At 41.5% G+C, this 20,790-nt stretch overlaps 1 protein-coding gene across 2 annotated transcripts in view; it reads right to left on the bottom strand.

Annotated features, from left to right (window-relative positions):
- Window positions 1–20,790, bottom strand: part of CERS6 (ceramide synthase 6) — a 90,022-nt gene that overhangs the window by 6,966 nt on the left and 62,266 nt on the right. For both annotated transcript variants that reach the window (XM_030241768.2, XM_050976802.1), the window contains 3 exons: window positions 17,767–17,895; window positions 14,334–14,440; window positions 759–915 (listed from right to left, as the gene is read on the bottom strand). In XM_030241768.2, the coding sequence (XP_030097628.1) occupies window positions 759–915; window positions 14,334–14,440; window positions 17,767–17,895 (393 nt within the window). The remainder of the gene's footprint in view (window positions 1–758; window positions 916–14,333; window positions 14,441–17,766; window positions 17,896–20,790) is intronic.

The raw sequence follows: 20,790 nt of genomic DNA, 5'->3' as shown, positions 1-20,790 counted from the left end.
AGTACATTCATAGATAGCAATTTTCTGGTGAGCAATCCCATTCACTTTGGGGCCAGTCACATCAATGTGCTCTGCTCTTTAAGGGCAAAGTGTCCTGACTTTACATGATCTGTAAGGATTAGTTCTACCATCTGCTCATAAACCCTGTGTCTGCACAGCAACTGTAATGTATTTCTGGGGGTGACATCTTCCTGTCAAATGTACCACTGGCAGGAAGACACTAAAGTCTAGTCCAAACAGTCTTGCTCTGGGAATACTAGAAAGAAAATACAGAGCTCTTTGCAGTACCTCATTAATACCAAAACCCAGAAGAGGCTGCAATCAGGAACTTTGCCAGTAGCAAACACAGCAGAATTTCATTTTGTTTTATTATTGCTATCACTTCCAGCTGTGAAATGAACAGCTAACAACTACTATAAAGAAGAAAACCAGAATTGGCAGCCCCAAGAAAGCAGTTTACTTGTTGGGTTTCTTTAACCTGATTTCCCTAATGCAGTTTAGTTCAGTGTACCACATTGTAAAAAGGAAGTGCAGAAGCACATATAAAGACAATCACTATACAGAGTATTATTAACCTATCTGACAATCATTAGGAGTGGGAAAAAGTTTCCAGGAAAGGAAAGAAGAGTTTATCTAAAAGAAGATGTGTCTTCACTAGTATGTTATGGATTAGAAAAAAAGAAATGAACCCAAACAAAAAGTGACCTCTATTGATAATAGAAAAATGAAAATCATGAAACAGAACCATGTTGTCTTACCTTGCCCTTTGAAATAGCTTTGTAGGCTGCCTTTATGATTAGGTAAGACCAAAAACAGTGCAGAATTTGAAGAACCATAAGCAGGACATTGAAGACCCACAAGGCAGGAAAATTGCCCAGAGCTTCATACAGTTCAAACAATGTTGTATTTAATATCCTAGGGAAAAAAAAAAAGGGACAGAGAAATAATAACAATTTCCTTAAGCCAGCAATCTCAAAGAAGTTATTTTTAAATCAAAATGACAATACTCCATTAGATGGGATCCACATAGCTGGTTTTCAAAGTAATAGTGACTTGGACTGAATCACACAGGTGTCTCCAGAGAGAAACAACATCAAAATGTTGCTTTCAATATTTAACTTGATTTGTAAGCTTTGCATACAGAAAATAAAGGTCTTCAATGTGCATTTCTTCTCTTCATCTATACAGCTAGCAGGTGTTGGTTGACCCAAATAACTTCTTCCCTGATTGATAACAAAAATTACTGGCCCCCATATTAGCCATTGTTTTGCACTGAATCCGATTTGCAAACCATTTATGTACAACCAAGAGTGAGGCTCGGCACTTACATCCAGGACAGGTGGGCAGTGGGACAGTGAGGGATGGGGGACCTTATTGCAGCTTTTTGGTACTTAAAGGGAGCTTATAAAAACGTGGGGACAAGCTTTTTAGTAGGGCCTGTTGAGACAAAACAATGGCTAATGGTTTTAAGCTAAAAGAAGGTAGATTTAGACTAGATCTAAAGAAGAGGATGTTTGCAATGAGAGTGGTAAAACACTGGAACAGATTTCTCAGAGAGGCTGTAGACTCCCTATCCCTGCAAACATTCAAGGTCAGGTTGGACAGGGCTCTGTGCAATCTGATCTAGATGAAGATGTCCCTGCTCATTGCAGGGGGGTTGGGCTAAATGACATTTAAAGATCCCTTGCAATCCAAATCATTCTATGACTCTAAGAAATTCAGGCAGTTCTACACATTTGAAACAAATTTTTGAGAATCAGCATTTCAGATGCAGGCAGTAAACTGATGTTATAATGCCCTCTGAAGCTTTGTGAATACAGCACTAACTTTCTGCTCAAATACCCTGCCACAGCAGGTGATTTCAATCCATCTTAGCAAACACCCTGAGAGCAGAGTGGAGAACAGACAACAGAAACAACGGCATTTTTAAAAACAAATAACCATCTAGGAATGGCTGTTAATTAGTGGAGAAAAATAAGGCAATATAAGGATTGGACAAACTTCATCCATTTTCCCCGCTGATGCAGAAATTCATTATAAACTCCGCTGCCTCTCTGCCCCTCGCGGCTGGTTTGACTGGGCCATCCCCGCAGTCAGTAGAGGGCGCGTTCGGCCCGGCCAGCGCCGCGGGCCCGGCACAGCACCGGCACCGGCACCCGGCACCGGCACCCGGCACCGGCACCCGGCACCGGCACCGGCACCCGGCACCCGGCACCCGGCACCGGCACCCGGCACGGAGAAGCGCGCAGCTCCGCCGGGAAACTAGCGATGTAAATTAGCCTCAGCTTTCTAACAAACAACAACATCTGCCACAGCCCTTTCCAGCAACAGAAAACATACTAGTATGAAATATGTACAGACAAGAAATCCGGAACATGGCATTTAGTGGTAATGATACGCACCCAATGTGTGTAACGCCACTGATCAAAAATCAACCTGTGATTTCTGATACCCCTACAGTATTAAGTCCAGTGTATTTCACAGTACTCCTACCTTTTCATTTTTTGCCTTCTTACAGAAGTTCAGTGTTTTATAACCTTCCTACACAGCTGTGTTTTCACACTGTTTTCTGTTTATGGTGTGAACACCAGAAAATGTTTTCCAGTTTGCAAAAACCTCATCATATTATTGCTTCTGTCAGGTACAATTCTTCAGTCTCAGCTTTGTGCAATTTGTTCTGCCAGTGGTAGCTATATTTGTCACAGTAACACCCCACTTTACAGTTCAAGGGGACAATCTCATAACATCAAAACAGAGGTGGAGTCGTGGAGTCAGCACTGTTCAACATCACCGATGCTTACTGCAGGTCTAACCATTATATCAAATTCAAACTCTAAATAAACAGCTCCTGTATATAAAGTTACCATTGCTGACACTCAACTGTCTCTTTGTCTAAAATTTTAAATGCTCCAGAATTGTAAATGAAGCTTCTGCAGGTTTCTGTTTTATTAAATGGACCAAATCCATCTCTGGGGACTTCCACAGAAGTCACGTTAAAAAAGCAGCATTAGAGATGAGTTAGTCCACTCTTGCAGCAGTCATGAGGAATGCAAGGCCAGAAAGAGCGGTCACGGTATCAAAAACAGGTGCATGTGCAGATGACTCAAATATTGTGTGTTTGATAGGGAAATAAGCCTCAATAAAAAAAGCAGACTTCTTTCTAATCTGTTATTTCTGGCAAACTATGCACAGGACTGGAATTCTCCGTTAAAGCTGCAAAAAGGATCTCAGTAATTGCCCAGCAATGCTAAGCCTGATGTGCAGGCTCAGTACTCATATGGAGATAAGGCTATGTCTAAGTACCTACAGAGCAGAAGCTGAGTGAAAAATACAGAAAATTGCAGAAAAAATAGGTAAGCAAATAACTCTCAAAATATATAAATAATTTAATATTAAAAGTCTGAAATGGGGAAAACATCACAAGGTTATGAGTCAGAATATACGGAGAAATTCTACTTGTAGAGACTGAGGAAGAAGGGGAGGAAAGACAGGTTTCCATCAATTTCACTGTTTCAAGTATTCCATGGAAGCATTTTAATCAACTACACAAGTAATAGGCACTAGAAATAGCAGCACGAAAATAGATGGAAGAGAAAGTGCCTATAAGATGTATATGCAAATAAATCTTAGATTCAAATACTCAGAAAAGCATTTAAATCTGTAAACACACTTGCTAGGAATTTTCAAAGCTCTCCAGTGAGCTTTTCATAATGAGAGGTGGAAACTTTGATTCTTGGGTATCTGACTTGAAGCAGCTGGACTTGACCTCACAGGGGAAAATTACTTTAAGCTGCAAGTGCTCTACCTTTCTGAAAACTTCTGCCAGCATTTCTCAGATCTTTGCAATTTGAAACTAAATGTTAGCTTCTGCTTTTGAAAATAATTTCTGGATGGTTTGTTTTCTGAGCCCCTGGAAGATTTTGATAGCTGGAGAACACAACACAATTTCATGAAAGGTATTCTTTCCTGGTTAAATGCATTCCAAGGAGGGTTGTGCACCTGGCTGTGTGAAGCACTCAGTTTAGCATCTTGAATTGAGCAGGATGGCTGATGAAAGCAAATAAAAATAAATTCACCACGTAATCTACTCTTACAGAAATCTGTGGTATTTTTTCCAGGAATGCTGCCGCAATATCTGAGCCACTGGGAGAGATAATCCTGTACCTACTGTACTCCCACTCTAACTAAGCACTCAGAATAAAGTAAACACATTTTCAAACAATCACCTGCAACACACCAACAGTAACACAGGCTTTTCCTCTAGTCTCTAGCTCTTCATCTAGCCAGCAAAGCAGTACCTGGGACACTAGAGGTAACAGATCCACACTGACTTATTAACATTACACTCCTTTCCCACAACCTAGTGGGCCCAAATCCAGGCTTCTTGGGTATCAGCTACTAATTCTTGGCAAGCTGACCCCTTGTCTTGCACCAAGGATGAAAGGAAAACCTGAAGTTGAAGGGAGATAAAGAAAGAGAAGAATAGGTGGAAGAGTAAAATCCTTATCTAAATTGTCTGAGAATGGACAAAAATGTTCTATGTTTGCTTCTGAAAGCATCCTGAGAGAAATAAAAAGAGCTGAAAAGGCAGATCATGTGGAAGGAGCAGGTATTCTTCCAGACAAGCAAGAAATTAGTGATAAGCTCTGCAGAATGATGCATAGCAGGAAAATGGGCACTTTAATCACATCTAATGGGAGCAGAAACTGTGCAGCTGAACTTAGTGCTACTGTAAGCTGCCTTCCCTTCTGCAGCACTGTCCAGTGCCCAACATGCTGAATTAAAGTCACTTTCTTAACACAGCACAATAGATGGAAGCCTCAGATATGACCAAGGACAGCACGATATGATACCAGCTTGTCTAAATAATTCAGAATAAATGTCTTTATCCCCATTATGTGTATGTTAGACAACAGTATTCTATATTGCACCATAACACCTGTATTGGGACACCTTTCAGTACTGCATACATTACCAAGAAAATATGTAATTACATTTATGTAATTATGTACTTACATTAATTATCCCATTTAGTGCAAGTAACTCAACAGTATTCCTACAAGCAATGCTTCAAAGTTTCTGCCCCTTTTTAAATTTTTTCCTTTAAAAAACCAAAGAATTGCACTTACTTCTGCCACCAAAACATAGTGGTTTATTCTTCATTATATGTGGTAAAAAGTGACTATGACCAGAGAATAAAGAGTCAGGAGTTCTAAATTGTGGATTTAACTGTTATATTAACTTATGTGATCTAAGAAATTTCCAAATTTTTTTACACAGCTCATTTTTTGTTAAAGATAGGCACAAAGTATTGGCACACCTTGTTGGCCACATAAAGATGCTGTGAGAATTATTAGCTTGATAAAACACTGTGGACTACTTCCCTAACAGATGCCATAAAACTGACAGATAGAAAAAAATGCCACTGAGATTCACATATAAATGAAGAGCAGTGGAGTGTGAGAGTGTGCATGTATGTGCCCATGTTGATCAGCCACAGGATGATAAATTAGATACCTTCCATCAGCAGTCAAGATTCATCTCTAGGATTTAGACCTTGCCTGAAACCTAATAGGACTTCATATCCCAGGCTCTCCTAGTTACTTTTAATGTCAGTGCTACACAACAGACCTTACACACAGATGTTTCTGCATGAAACTTCAAATGAGTTAAACAGCCTTTTACCTAAGAAGTGTATGGAATCATACACAAAACAGTCATCAAATTGAGGAAACTTTGGTTTATAGCACTCCATGTACTGGAGTCCTCAAGCTGCAGTGCAGCTAAATATTTAATTATAGCAAATCCAGTACATTAAGGGCTATACTGCCAAGTTTTTCATCTGAGTTTCAGCTCGGCCAGCTGCTGTGTCTATATCACTGTTCTGCTTCTCAGTTCTTGCTGAGTGGGAGAACAAGCTTGTTTCCCTTTCCAGATCCTGCTGTCTCTTACATTTTCATCCCTCCAGAGTATCAGTGCATAGCAAATACAAGTAGCAGAGACCCACTGTGAACAGGGAACAGTCAGATGAACCAGTCACCCACACAGAAGCAATGAAGCAGGGAAAGGACTGGCAGTTGAGAGAGAAATAGAGAGAGAAAGAGAGAGAGAGAGAGAGAGAGATGATCTTTGAACAGCATCTCAGAATGATTCATCAGATTGTTTGGTTGGTGATGCTCATTAACCTTCTTCTTTTGGAGAGCTGATGAAAGATCTCTGCAAAATGCAGTGAGAGGAAGAATACAAACTATTGAGTCAGTATTCAGAGCAATGTTAAGTCCACACACTTGAATTTTATCAGTGAGGTAACTACCACGTGGCACTGTGCTCACCCGCAGCGGCCCCGCATCAGAGGATCTCCTGACATGCTACCAACACGTGCTCAGCTGCTGTGGAGATGGGTGGTGTCCTAATATTAATCTTTGCAGAAATTACAGCCCCTGCCACTGGTACTGTGTTATTTTAAGTTCTGTGTGCAGATCAATAGGATTTCCAATTACTTAACTAAAATGGTGGAGCAGGCAGGAAATAATCCATGTTTGATGTACTGTAGAAGAGACCTGATCAAGCTGTCACTGCTTTCAGCTGTGCTTTTCACTCAATTCCTTCTCATCAGCAGTTGCTGCCCATTAGCTGATTTTACAGTCAATGGTATGAATAGTAGCATTTACACTCTTGTGGACAGAAAAAACAAAGATACAAGGTCATAGGCATTTTCACAATCCAAACTCAAACCTCAGAAGAGTCCTTCATAGACATCAGGATATGGAGAGAACTCAAGATTCCTAGCAAAATGTAATTATACTCAGCAAGATGTTGTATCAGTAATGTATTATGACAAAATACTTGTGTAAAGGCCTATGATGATAACTCACAGGTACTGAAGAACTGTGTTATGCTGAGAATGACACATCCTAATCTGAAAATCTTCAGGCACATATAAAATTTTTATACGAGCAACAGAGAACCTATATCAAGATCCATTTTCCTGGAGTGCATGTTATTCTCCGAAGAGGAAATGCATTTATTGTAAACTATTGTTTCCAATCTTTGTGAAACAGAGTATCAGAGTATAAAAAACCCATCTTCCTGCCCCTTTCTGTTGACTAAAAATAAGTGCAGTTATGTTAACTATATGCAACATCAGTGTCTGTGAAATCCTCTCTAAACAGTTTTCAGTTTAATCCAATTTTCTTAATAATTATTTATACTTTCAGAGATAGTATGGGTCAAGCTCTGCCATTGTGTGACATGGATGAAAGCTATGGAATGTGCTCATTTTCATGGGGCAGGGTTTCTCCCAGGGTGTTCAGCCTCCTCCTAGCTGAACACAAATGAGATGCCAGCTCCATCATGGCTGTCGATCATGGTGTTCAAAAGTCATTTACTGTTTCAAGCTGGTAAGTAAACTTACTCTCCTGCTTTTGCACAGCTATGATTTTTACATCCCACATATGTCAGAAGCTTGCAGTAGCATTGTTCTGCTTTTGTATTGACTCTGTAGCACCACAAAATATGTGCCAGTAACAGCAAACCCTGGAGCTAAAGATATCTCTAGGAGAAAAGGGGCTGAGAAGAGGCAGAATGTTTGCACAAGTTCAAACTACCTACCTGAGCTGATTTAAAAGTGGCTAAGATGTCTGGCCACAAGAAAAACAACCATGACAGTTCCCTTGCCCTGACACATTTATGGCAGAATAATCTGAGCAAGAGAAGTGCCACTGCACAGGTATCTGTCCTGTTTCCAATTGGAGCACAGGTTTTAGACAGGACATTTTTCTTAATAAAAGTAGAAGTAAGAATACCAACTAAACAGGCTATCCTTTACAACAGAATGCATTATTATAGCCACAGAGTACGGTCTACAGAAACTAAAAATGAGGATAAGAATGGCTTTGGAAGTCTGATGAAATCCTTTTTTCATATAATTTCTTCCTGCTGTGATCACATAAAAATTTTAAAAACGGCAACACTGAGCAAATGTCACTTTGTGTTATTTGCATTGCAAGCCCATAATGGTGAATGACACCTCTAACCTTTCCATTTCTTATAGCTTCCCTGTAAACAGCTGGATCAGTATTAACCTGGTACTCCAAAGATTTCACCCTTGCTTCTTGTAATACTCCAGAGGCCTGAGTTCACAAAAGCTGTAAAAAATTTGAGGAAATAAAATAACTAGGCATTAGAAAGGATAACATCTGATAATGTTCACTCAGAAGCAGATGGGATGGCAACACTATATACACTCTGCTAAAGAGCTAAGAAAAGAGTTGTGAGTAAATTTATAGAGACTTAGTTAATTAAATCTTCTTTTTAATCCATAAATTGAAGTCTGTGAGTTCTTTGAATATATTGTTAGTTTGCCAAAACCTTGTTATTAAATGCTCTTGATAAAGTGATTGATTATAAGTTCCCTGCTGAAACAACAAACAGACTGAAGTGTAAGCACATCAGATAATTTTTGCTAGTTCTACAGCATCCACTCAATGACAGTATGAATAGCATCAGGAATAAAGTATCAAAATCATAATTTATTCTTTCAGTATCTGCTACCCACAAGCAACATGTGATTATGATTGTGCTCTGGTTTAGACAATATTCTGAGCAAAATGAGCTTGAGACAGTGTCAGCAGAGATCATCTTAACAGAAAAGTTATTTTATTATCCTAGCTAGGCTAGAAAGGTTTACAATCCAACAAGAGCAACTAAAACCATTGCAAAACAATTGTGTTCATTCAGAGAGCTGGCAAGGTCTGGGCAGCTGGGATTGATCTAGGTACCTGAATTCTTACTGTGTGAAGTACCTGACCAGGACTCCTGTTTTAACCACTGCCCATGTATTGCTCTGGCACTGTAGGGTGCCTTTAAGGGTAGGTTGGAGCTTTCTGTTTTACCAGTATGTCCAGAGGAGTGAAGCAGAGTGACTCTGCTGGGGTCCCCATGCTGTCTTCCCACACAACACACGTACTCCAAGGGCCAGTCAGGAGAAAACATGCCAGGAAAGAAAAACAGCACAACAATTCAACTTCCCTGCTTGTTAAGAGCTGTACAAACCCAGCCACTCTCAGCTAAAGAACAAAACGAGGAAAAAGAGAGGGTCAGCACATCTTTGTAGCAGCTGCTTCTTATGGGGGTTCTGCACTGCCCTGTTTGCTCAGAGAGAAGCTGGTTCCAGGATAAATGAAAGGAAAGAGAACAGTGCAAACTGGCAGCACTGTGTGACGATCTGGGGACACAGAGTGTGCATTAAGGACAGGGCTATGCCCCACACTAGTGTTCAGCCAGTGGTGGAACTCAGGAGGAGCTCTTCTGCCAGTCACTCAGAGATGCCTGCAGCTCTGGGAATAAGTAACTAGGGTCCATTAGAGCTCACCAGGGTGAACAGAAGTTAACTGTAACTCATGAAGAATCACACCAGGCTTGTCTGGTTCATGCAGATACTCACTGTCACATAGAGGCAGTTAGATATCAGCCATGAGCCAGACTGTGTGTACTGTCACACACAAACTTTAAAAATGAAAGAATAGCAAGGAACAAAGTTGTTCTTGTGAGGATTGGCTGACCCATACTTATATAAGGTACATTGGCACCAAATCTCATTCAGAAGTGACACGCTGCAGACAATGAGGAGACATACACCTGAAACAGCTTTGAATTTTAACAGTGAGAATTATTTTTTTCCCCTAGAATATTTCCAAACAGACTCACAAAAAGAAGATCCAGCTAAGCTGTACCTACTGGCATGAAACATAACTATACCAACTAATCAAAGTAGTTGACTGTCCACCTTCACAGCTTTTAATGTGATACAGTACTCTGGACACTGACAGTGTACAGAGAGATCAAGAACAGAAGGGCATAATAAGGACTACCTGGATTACACCAAATTTGCCTAGATGAGAACTTGTGGGACAGCATACGCAGAACATGACCTCTGCTCTTTATAATCTGCTTCAATCAGGCTTTCACTTAAATCTACACCATTGAGGCACTATTTTGTATTTCTCACTGCATGTATGTAATTTGTGCATGCCAAGAAATCACAGGTCACATGATTGCCAAGGCTGTTTGCTTGTGTCCTCATCTTTTGACAGCAGTACTTGTCAGCAACACTTCCCTGAAACACAGGTTTTTACCTCCCAGACAATATAACTCATTATAAAAGTAATCAAATGAAGTGAAAATTTGAAAGAGCCTCAGTTTAACTGGCTTGATGCCTTTACCTGGTAAATAAATATAAGCCCAGCTTCCCTGAGAGCTTGAAGTAACTGCTTTACCCAGCCTGACTAGACTAGCCAAGAGCTTGTATAATTTATATTAATTTTGGTTTGAGATTGCTTTCATTCTCCCTACAATCCTGGTTCACCTGAGAAGGCATCAAGTTCCCCCTGACTCATGGAGAGTGGTGTTCCATGTTGTAATTTGTTAGAGCAGTGATTATGTGCAAGTGGGAGAATTTCACAAGCAAAATGTCTTGTCAGTGAAAATAGCAGCTTTACTCCTACATTCACATAGCAGCAGGAGGCAGAAAGTATCCTGGGGTTTTTGAATTATGGCTGAAATGAACTGCAGATGCCTGCAGAAAGACTGCTAAATATACACCTAATTGCCAGTTTCTTTTGTCTTAGCCCTGCTGTTAAACACCCTTCAAAGAACAGCATTTGATACATTCTGAATTCTCTATTAGCACCTCTATGCTCAATGAAGTGGCACTTGTGCAAAGGGGAGCACAGCAGCACACCAGAGCTTTGGAAGTGACGTCCCTGCCAGCCTGTCTGGGGTACTCACCTTCCTGTGTGGGGGAAGTTTTCTTACAAATTACAGCCTTGCTTCTACATTACATGCACGCTGATTTTATACCCCTCAGCCTTTATGCTAGCAAAATTTGCACATTTATGTAATATTAATCAGGCACCAAATTTTGCTATTTTGAATTTTCAGCAAAGGAGAGCAACACTATACTTCCTGGCCTGCTGCCACTCCAGTGAGTCATCTTTGCTGACATGCAAACTAATAGAGCTGAAGATTTAGAATTGCTGTTTCATAGAGGAAAAGGATTTGGGAGACACAAGCTCATGTATGCCCTGCTCATCCCTGCCAACTCTGACTCCCACATGCATTGCCTACAGTACAGCTGAGAACAATGAAACTGCCTCTGGCTTTATCTAGGGGTAGCCATCAGGAATAGATGCACAGAATATTCTCAGTTGGAAGGGACCCACAAGGATCAGAGAGTCCAACTCTGAAGTAAATGGCCCATACAGGGATTGACATACATCAAAGCTTTGGTCTGGAAAGAAAAGGGTCTTAAGAAAACCAAAGATTTTTTTTTATACCACACTAAACTATTTTCTTATTCAAATAAATAAATGTATTTTTCATTGATTAATGGATACACTGGTTTGGGCTTGCATAGACTTAGTTTCCTTCATGGTAGGTAGTATAGGGCTGTATTCTGGATTTGTGCTGGAAACATTGTTGGTAATTTCAGGATGTTTCTGTAATTGCTGAGCAGCGCTCACACAGAGCAAAAGCATTTTCTGCTCCTCACACAGCCCTCAGCGAGGAGAATGGAGGTGCACAAGGAGTTAGAAGGGGACACAGCTGGGACAGCTGGCCCCAGGGATACTCCACACCATAGTGGCAGGCTCAGCATACAAATCTGGGAGCAGAAGGAGGAAGGGGATGATGTTTAGAGTGTTGGTGTTTGCATTTCCCAGGTACCACTACAAATAGAGCCCTGCTGTCCTGGAGATGCCAGCCCACAGGAAGTGGTGGATGTTTGGCTTTGCTTGTGTGCACAGCTCCTGCCTTAACCTATTGAACAGTTTTTATCTCAGCTCATGAGTCCTCTCACTTCCACCCTCCTGATTCTCTCCCCCATCTCACTGGTGGGAAGTGAGTGAGCAGCTCCTTGGGGCTTTGTTGGCAGCTGGGGTTAAAGCATGACAAAGCAGAGGGATCACCAGGGCACCACTCTGGTTGTGACAGGGAGCACAGAGCACGCTGCTGCATGACTGCTGTGTCAGCTGCTGCATTCCAGTCAATGGACAAGCCCTGGCTCAGTTTTCTTTACACTCTCCCTTCGTGGATTTCTACATTGATAAAAGCTGAGCTTTCTCTTTTCTGTGCTAAACCATTCTGCCTGTCTCAACCTTTCCTCATGTGAGAGATGCTCCAGTCCCCTAATCAATCTCAGTGACTGCTTGCTGGACTGTCTCCAGTAGCTTTGTGCCTCTCTGACCCTGGGGAGGCCAGAGCTGGACAGTGCTCTACATGTGGCCTCAGCAGGGCTGGTAGAAGGGCAGGGTCACTTGGCTCAGCCTGCTGCCCACCCCCTCCTAAGGCAGCCCAAGGTTCCAGCAGCCTTCATTACCACAAGGGCACAGAGCTGGCTCATGTTCACCCCGGTGCCCACTGGAACTCCCAGTTCTTGTGGGGCAAGGCTGCTTTCCTGCTGGTCAGCCCCAGAAAATACTGGTGCAGGGCTCTGCACTGCTTTTGCTGAACTTCTGAGGTTCCTGTTGGCTGTATCTCCAGCCCGTTGAGGTTCCTTCCCTTTGGATGGCAGCACAACCCTGTGGTGTATCAGCCATTCCTCACAGGTTGGAACATGCAAACTTGCTGAGGGTGCACTCTACCCAATAATCCAGTAATTATGTAATTACAAGCCAGTAATTTCATCATAGAAGGCTATCAGGTTGGCCAAGTATGATTTCCCCGTTGCAAACCCATCCAGTCCTCATCTGACTGAGCCTTCCCTTAAGCACAGTCATACAATGCAGTCTCCAGCAGCAGAAATGCACTGGTGAAATTGGGTCCTCCCTCCATTTCTCAATATAAAACAGAAAGCAAGGTCAGGTGAAATCCTATGAGCAGGAATGCCATCATTTTTCCTATCTGAGATCATGGAAGTAGAAAAACCAGCTTATTTCATTTACAGAAATTCAGTGAATGGCCCAGCTGGCTTCAAGGAAGGACTGAGGAAGGGAAGCAAAACTGTTTAAGAAAGAAAAAAATGCTCCTCGAAGAACAGTGTTTCTAAACATGCAGTTTGTGTGTCTATCCATTTCATGTTTTCTCATGTTTGTTTACCAACTCACAACACAGTAGGGACCAGGATTTATGACAATATCTTTGGAGTCATCAAATGATAAATGAGACTTCCACCTTGTAGGGTTAAGCAGAGCTGATGACACAGCTCCCTAAGGGCATCTTTGTCTTACCCTGTTGGCATTAACAAAACCTCAAAGAGATACCATTACTGAGGTTTGAAAAGGAAACTGTGGCAGGAGGTTGACATTGGCATCTGTAAATCCGCTGCATATCTGAATAAGGAGCTCGGTGCTAATCTAAATAAACTCTACAAAGGGTACAATTTCTGGCATTCTTGCTGCTTCCCAAAACCAAAACTGTCATTGTTATCTTCTCATGCAATGAAAGACCTCTCTTACCTTTCCTAGAAATATAGATACCTGTGCTAGTTCTGTTTATAAGAAAGAAAAGATTGAGAAAAAAGAGCCAAGGCCAACACCTTCTCTCAGCCCTCCTCATATATAGTGCACAGGTTGCAGAAAAACCTTAATGCATTTTTACAATGAAGTACATCCACGTGTTTCCTAATTAGCCATCTGTCCCCTGGACCAGAAGATCCCAGCTAAAGAACCAAGCATCTATGCTCAGGCTGTGTGCATGCATGTCTGTGTACCCACAGGAGGGAGCACATGCAGGCAGCCTGGGAAGGTGTGAGATTACAGTGAGAGCTGTGCAAATGCCTTCTAGACATCCATGTTACACACCTGCCCCAGGAACAACTCAAAGGAGAGGGGGAAAAGGAGCAGCCTTGCAGTATTGCAACCTGCATGGCAATAACATCCTCAATAACATCCTTACACCAATTCCAGCAGGTCAGACTTTACTTATCCCACTGTGTTTTTCTTTAAGCTGAAAGTGCTCATGAAGCATGCACTGAAAGCTACTGACAATATTCTAGCTTCAAGCTTAGCTGCTGGTCGCTTTCTTTGGTGACTAATATTTTAATTTTCCTCTCCTTTCTTGCCAACACAGCCAGCCACCTGCTAGTCTGAATCCATGCCGTCTCCAACCCACTTCTAGCTCAAAAGCAGCAGAAGGCCCAGATGTTTCTCATCTAGCACACAGTAAACACAATGGCACTCTAGCAAATAGGCTCTTTCAGCACCTGGTTATGGCTGAAACTCCCCCTGGTGCTTTGGGAAACAGAGTAACAGCAATGAATCGTGTTCAATTACAACACAGTTATTTCCAAGCTTGTTTGGTGCCTAGAGCTTGAGGAAAACAATGTCCTTACTCACCATAAGGGATATATGCCAAGCCTACTGACAATGAAGACAACGGCAAATGTAAGGAACAGAAGGTCACTCAGTTTTTGACACTTGCAATAGTTTGCCATTTTGGCAGCCTGCAAAAGAAAAAGATGTCTTTTTACTTCCGTGAGGACAACTGAATTCTCTTGTACTGTGTATAAGCTGTAGGAAAAACAAGAAATCAAATTTTTATGAAATCGCTAACATTTTCACTGGGCCACCTCACAGTGATCTTGGAGCTCCTCTCCACCAAGCAGCTGGAAAATATCTTCTTTGGAAAAAAAACCCAACCAAGCTACATAAAACTAGAGTATGTATTTAATTTTATTTCCCACTCAATTTCTTTTTTGAGATTGCACAATTTCAGATTTGCAAAACTCTTCTAAACCTTTTATTGAATCCCAGTATGTTTATGGTGTCTTTGTCCCCAACCTCTTTACCTGCTTGTCTCTCACCTTTCCAGTATGCTCCACTGGCATTTTCAGCATCCATCTACCTTCCATGTGCCCCATGCTCTCTGAGTAGCTGCTATATACAAACTTTGTCTCAATTCCTCCAGTACACCCCACAAACTATATTTTTCTGAAGCATCTCTTCTTCTTTTTCTGCCTATACTGAATAGTTTCCACCTCAAAGATTACACCCCTCCCCTTCAAGTATTTTTCCAAGGCCCTCTTTTCAGCTTCTGCTTTCTAACTTGTTGTCTTATGCTCATATTTACATGATTTTCTCACTTGTCTTCATGAAATCTTCTGACTCTTTCCCAGTGAAGGACTCACTGATTCATTACTTTTCTCTGAAACTGCTCATTAAAACACTGATCTTACCAGAACTTTCTTTACCCTTTTCTCCCCGAAGAAAATGGTATATAGGGAAGAAAATTTAAGGCATCCATGCTGCTTCCACAGTGTTAATGTGTGCAAGCAGTTAGTTATTTTAAAACAACATCTGCTTTGAGACAGGGTCAGTCTTTCTTCCTGTTTTCTGTCAAATGTATTCAGAGAGTCCACTGAACTCACTGGGAACTCTTTTGTTGTCCATTTAAGCCACAGGGAACCCTTTCAAAGCTCCTTTCTGAGGGGACCTGCATCCAGCTCCCAGTATCCCAGAAGATACTTGTGCAGGCTTTCCAGAGCAAAATTACTACAACTCTACATCCAGAATACAATTCTGAATGCAGAAACCAGAGAAACAGATAACCTGGATGCCAAAACCAAACCTGCATTTTTGGATGCTACCCAATTTCTGCAATGTTCCCACTAAAAACCTGAACATGAAGATTATTCCTCACTAAAGAAACCAAGTGAAGAAGCTCCCAGAACATGAGGAAAACTGTGAAGAAAACATGACCCTTCTGAATCAGTCCTATTTTCTAGAGGACACACCCAATTTTCTAGCAGTTTGAAGGAAATAGCCTAGTTTGAAGGAAAAGAGGGCACTTTGGTGCCAACATACAAAGCAGAGGCATCACCAACTTCCTTGCTTTTCAGATGATGGAAAATTCAGTCCAGGAATTCTGGATGTATTTCCACTGTGGCAGTCTAAAAAACTGGTTTCCTAGTGCATGAAGCTGATGTTACTAGAGCAACTTGTAGTAGGATGATGCCATTTCTCAAAAACAGTTCAGCTATTGGGTCTCAAATAACAAATTACAATAATTCTACAAATTATAGTGATAAAGGAAGACTACAAAAAAGGGGAATGAATACGTTGTTGTTGGATGGAACTTGGCCACCTAAAACAATTGAACACAATTTCCTGAATTTAAAAACCATGACTACAACTGAGGAACACAGCATTACAAATTCTTGAAAATCCTACTATGGCTCTTCCATCCTTCCAGATACCTTAAGACCTGTGGAAAAAATCTCACCTCCAGTATTCCCACCAATGCACACAACATTTTGCTATGAGAATAACAAAAAATGGTGATTTCCAGCTTTCCAATGGATGAGTTTCATTATGAAATGGCAGATGCAAAGAGTCTGGTGTCCTCCAGAAACAGCTTTTCATTTTTACAAATATGTAATAGGTAACACAAGTCAGGTGCACAACTGACCCATCATGGCAAGCCATTTAACCAACTTTTTTTGCAGTTTGATAGGTTTCTTCCTCTGCACTGACCTTCCCCTCAGTAATGCCAGCAGTATGCAAGAGTCCATCTCCTCTCATATGGCACCCACTGCCCTAGCAGATTTCCCAGTCCAACCAGACTGAAAGCACTGACCAGAAACACCACTTAAGTATGTGCCTCATGAGGAAGCATATCTGATCTATGTTTGCAACTGGTGAGAATACCAGCAATTCCTCTTTGTCTTAGTTGATGAACAGAGGGTAAAGTTGTAGCTAGCCTAGTACAGCTGCTCTCTAGTGTTTTCATAGTGCTACAGACACTGGTCTGATCTAGAATAAACATCTTTAGGTAGTTCTTTCCAATGGTGAGAAAAGAGGAATGAAGAAAGTTTAAGTGAAGTCACAGCTAGCTATACACATTGCTAAAACAGAAAAATAAACTTGAAAGATGTGATTATTTTTATCACAAAAAATCCATATTCTCTTTTGCTTTCTATCTCAGGCAGTCTTGTGCCTTCTAGATAAAAAAAGATTAAAAAATAAAACCATATTTACAGCACTACTGAATCAGAATGGCAGGATCTTGATTTTGCAATAGGTGACTCACACAGTAAGTCTATATTCTTGTATAACAGGTATCCTTGCAGGTACTTGAATAAAAGATCATTTCAGACAAAATAGTTATTAACTTTGGAGGAGAGTTCAGAGTCAGCCAAATTCCAGCATGACCCAGAGCTCTCTAGTAACTGATGCAGATAAAGGATGACAACATCTCTAAGCTGCCACTATGGAAGTTCAGACCATCTTGACTTAAAAGAATTTCAATGATCCCTTCTCCAAATACAGCTGCTGGTACTGGGATCCAGAGGCATGGGAACCCCGAAAGTCAGAGGTCAGCTCACCAGCCATGCCCAAATAAGCCACTAAATTGTCCAACACCCTCTGCCCAGCAAAGCAGAGCAGAAACACACAGTGACACCTGGATTCTTTCAGAGACAGAGTCATTGCTCCACACACCATGTCACAGGGTTAGGAACCAGGTAACCCACTTTCACCACTTTCCAGATATTGCAACTTTAGCTTTTGATTTTCCCATGCTGTATTTAGAATCTGCATGTAACACTCCCTGGCATGCAATGCATTGCCAGTCTCTGCTCTGTACAAGCAACACATCAAAGGATAACACAGTCTGAAATCAGAAATATGTGCAGAAATAAGTGCAAGATATTTAAGCAAGGAAATAGGCTATATTAATCACCATTACCATCTTGAACTGGCTTAGGAAACACTTGTTCTGCATAGCAGGAAGGTTCAGCCTAGTGACAGGATGGCACAGGAATGATCTCACCTCTAGGACAATATCAGCTGCATCATGGAGACACAAGATCAAGGTTCCCACTCGTGTCAGATTGGTTACGTATGAGAAGGTAATCAGGGTGACTGTTACAATGTGATGTGTAAACATGATTCCAAAGTCCTAGAGAAGAAGAAGCAAGGAAAAGACACAAAAAACCAGAAATACAATGAAGCAAACACTGATATTCTGGACTCATATACAAAATTGGATGGTTGTTTCTTAAATCCAGTGTTATATTTAAGTTATAAAAATATCTACTATACAAGTGTATTATCCACACTGCTCTATATTTCATTTACACTGAATAATCATTGTATGTTAACCAAATGCAAAAACATTATTTAAAGCTAGGCAAGGACCCCACTTCCCAGTTCATAGTAATTGAACCTAAAAAAGTAAACATTTGCAGTTGAAGTTACTTTGTAAAGGCATATGTACATGCAAATCAAATTCCACCATACTTTTTATGCATCAAGTAACATATGATTATAACAATTTGCATAATCAAGTGCCAAATAATGCACCATTCAGAAGAGAGAAAATAGCTACAAAAGGAGGCACTAGTGCACTAGGACAGCAGGCACCTGCCAAGAACAACTGGGAGAATCCCAGGTCCAGGTTTTTATTTGTTTGTTTTTAATCAAGGTGCTTTGTCTTCACACTGTAACATGGCCAGGAAAGTCTTGAAGTGAGCTGGAGCATCTCCTCCTAATTGTTTCTAATCCACTGCCTCCCAAAGGACGCAGGCTAGCTGGTCTCCACCCCAGCAACTCTCAGTTATTGGACATAAAGTAACTGTTACCATTGAAAAATCTGAGAGCAGTGACGCTCCCAGGAGAAACATCACATTCCCACATACTTGCCACGGGGCAGATAAAGCAGAGGGAACAACCTGCCAGCCTGGACTAGGCTCCCAGGCTGATTAATGAGAGAATAGCACCTGATGAGACTCTTCTCAGCATTTGCCAAGCTACCTGCACACTTTAAGGAAATGATATTAAAACCCTTGAGAAAAGATCACAGGCAACATTAAACTGGGAAGTTTCTCTCTGCAGCAGATGTACAATCTGTAGCACAGCTCCCAGCAGATCTAGTGGCTCTCATGCAGAGCTGTCAGAGAGGAGAGAGATCCAGGCAGTCAAAAGGAGCAGTTCCTTCAGGGAGCCTGCTCACCAAGTGTACTGGGAGGTGGAATTTGGCTTTCTGATCGCTTTGGTTGGCCAGTCCTGCTGAGCTGTGCTAGTCTTTAGCTAAGTGGCCCACAACAGAGAAAACCAAAACTGTGCCTTCAGAGGGGCAGCACCTGGCTTGCAAAGGAGCTGCAGGTATGTGTGTTGGGCAGGAGGGCCCTATGGAAAGTGCCATGAGCTCCAATTGACACAGGGGCAGCTCTGGAAAAGCAGCAGCTCCAGCCCCTGACTGCACTGTCTGTTCAGTCCTGAGAAGGATACCTGCACAGTGTTCCCACAGCTCTCTCTGGGAAGGAATGTAGCAGGCACCACTGGTGTTAAGGGTGTGCAGTGCCACTGCCTCCCAGTACCAGCACGTGCCTTCCCTGCAATGTACACCTGCAGTCCATGGAAAAACCTGCAGCTTGAGCAGCCTGACCAACTGAAGAGGGACAGGACCTGCTCCCAGCCTATCACTTCTGTTTAAAGCTATCAGGTGCTACAAGATCCTATTTCCTGCTCCTCAGCAGGCACAGCCAGTACCTCCAACACAGAAGAAAAAGACAATTAAAGGCTGTTTCCCTTTCTGAGTGTCCTAAGGGAAAACAAGGGTATGGCATCTCAGTCACTTCAGGAGCTACAAACACACACATAAAGACCATTTCACCACTTCACAATAATAAAACCAGCTAAGCACCTACCTTACTCCATGGGATAACAATAGTAAGCAACTATTATTACCCTGTGGCCATACTGCAGCCTAGCTCTTTACCTCCTTCACCTGCAGCAATATGGCACTGATCTCAGTTTCACTTCCAAATGCAATTCTGTTGGCACATAGGCAGTCCTAATGGGGCAAAAAGTCAAGTAGAAAATCTCCTCTATTTTCACAGCTGACACATTCATGTTCTACAAATACTAGATTTCTAGTCCCTCTTGGATATTCTTGAAGGCATTCCTGACAATATGGATTATTCCTAAGAAATCCTAATGTTCTTGGGCAGCAGTCTTCTGCAGTTTTGCAGGACTCTTCTGAAAGAAATGTTGTCTGGGAAACTCCTGTAATAATGTTTCTTAAAAAAGACAGTTACTTGCCTCTGCCACCTCTGAAACAGAGATGCTGGACTGACCTACAGAAAACTGTTGGAAAAAAGCAGTAATTATATAAGACTGCTTTGGGATTGTTTATTTCCTCTTTGTGACACTTTTTAAAGTCATTAATTAATACTATGCTCTGAAGATGCTACATGTTAAATTTTAGTTATACACAAGGGTATTGAGGATACCAAGTGGTACCTGTGTTCCCAGCTTACTCCAGCACTTTCACCCATATACAGAGGAAGAGCAGCTGCACAGGAATTGGCTTATTAATTTTTGTGGAGTTTTTTAAATTTTTTTTTTAAGTTAATGTATTTCAGACCATAGGTATGTTTGTGAAAGATGTGTTTATTTACAGAAGATTCACAGCCTCCAATTGTAATAGCTGGAAGATGTCATGTGCCTAGGTTAAGAAAATCTGTGGCTAAGAATAGGACAAAGAACATATTCTAGACATCATCAGTGGGAAGCACACAGGGCAGACAGCAGAGAAACCCCATGGGTCTCAACTTGTAGACAAGCCCTCTGGAATTAAGGCCTCCCACCCACATTTGTTTAACATGTCACACTCCCTGACTGAACTGCCAAGGGGCCATGGAGCATCAGTGCCACTGAAGGGCAAAATATCAACTTCATGGCTTATATTGCAGATCAACAAGGAAAGGGAAAGGACTGCAAAACATATGCAACCTAAACTGCTTCCACTGAAACAAAAGAAATCAATTCTGTGTGTCTTTCTTTACCAAGA

The sequence above is a fragment of the Serinus canaria genome, chromosome 7 (assembly GCF_022539315.1).
Source record: "Serinus canaria isolate serCan28SL12 chromosome 7, serCan2020, whole genome shotgun sequence".
NCBI classification, from domain to species: Eukaryota; Metazoa; Chordata; class Aves; order Passeriformes; family Fringillidae; genus Serinus; species Serinus canaria.
The sequence above is the reverse complement of the archived record's forward strand: the minus strand, read 5'-3'. Positions and strand labels throughout refer to the sequence as shown.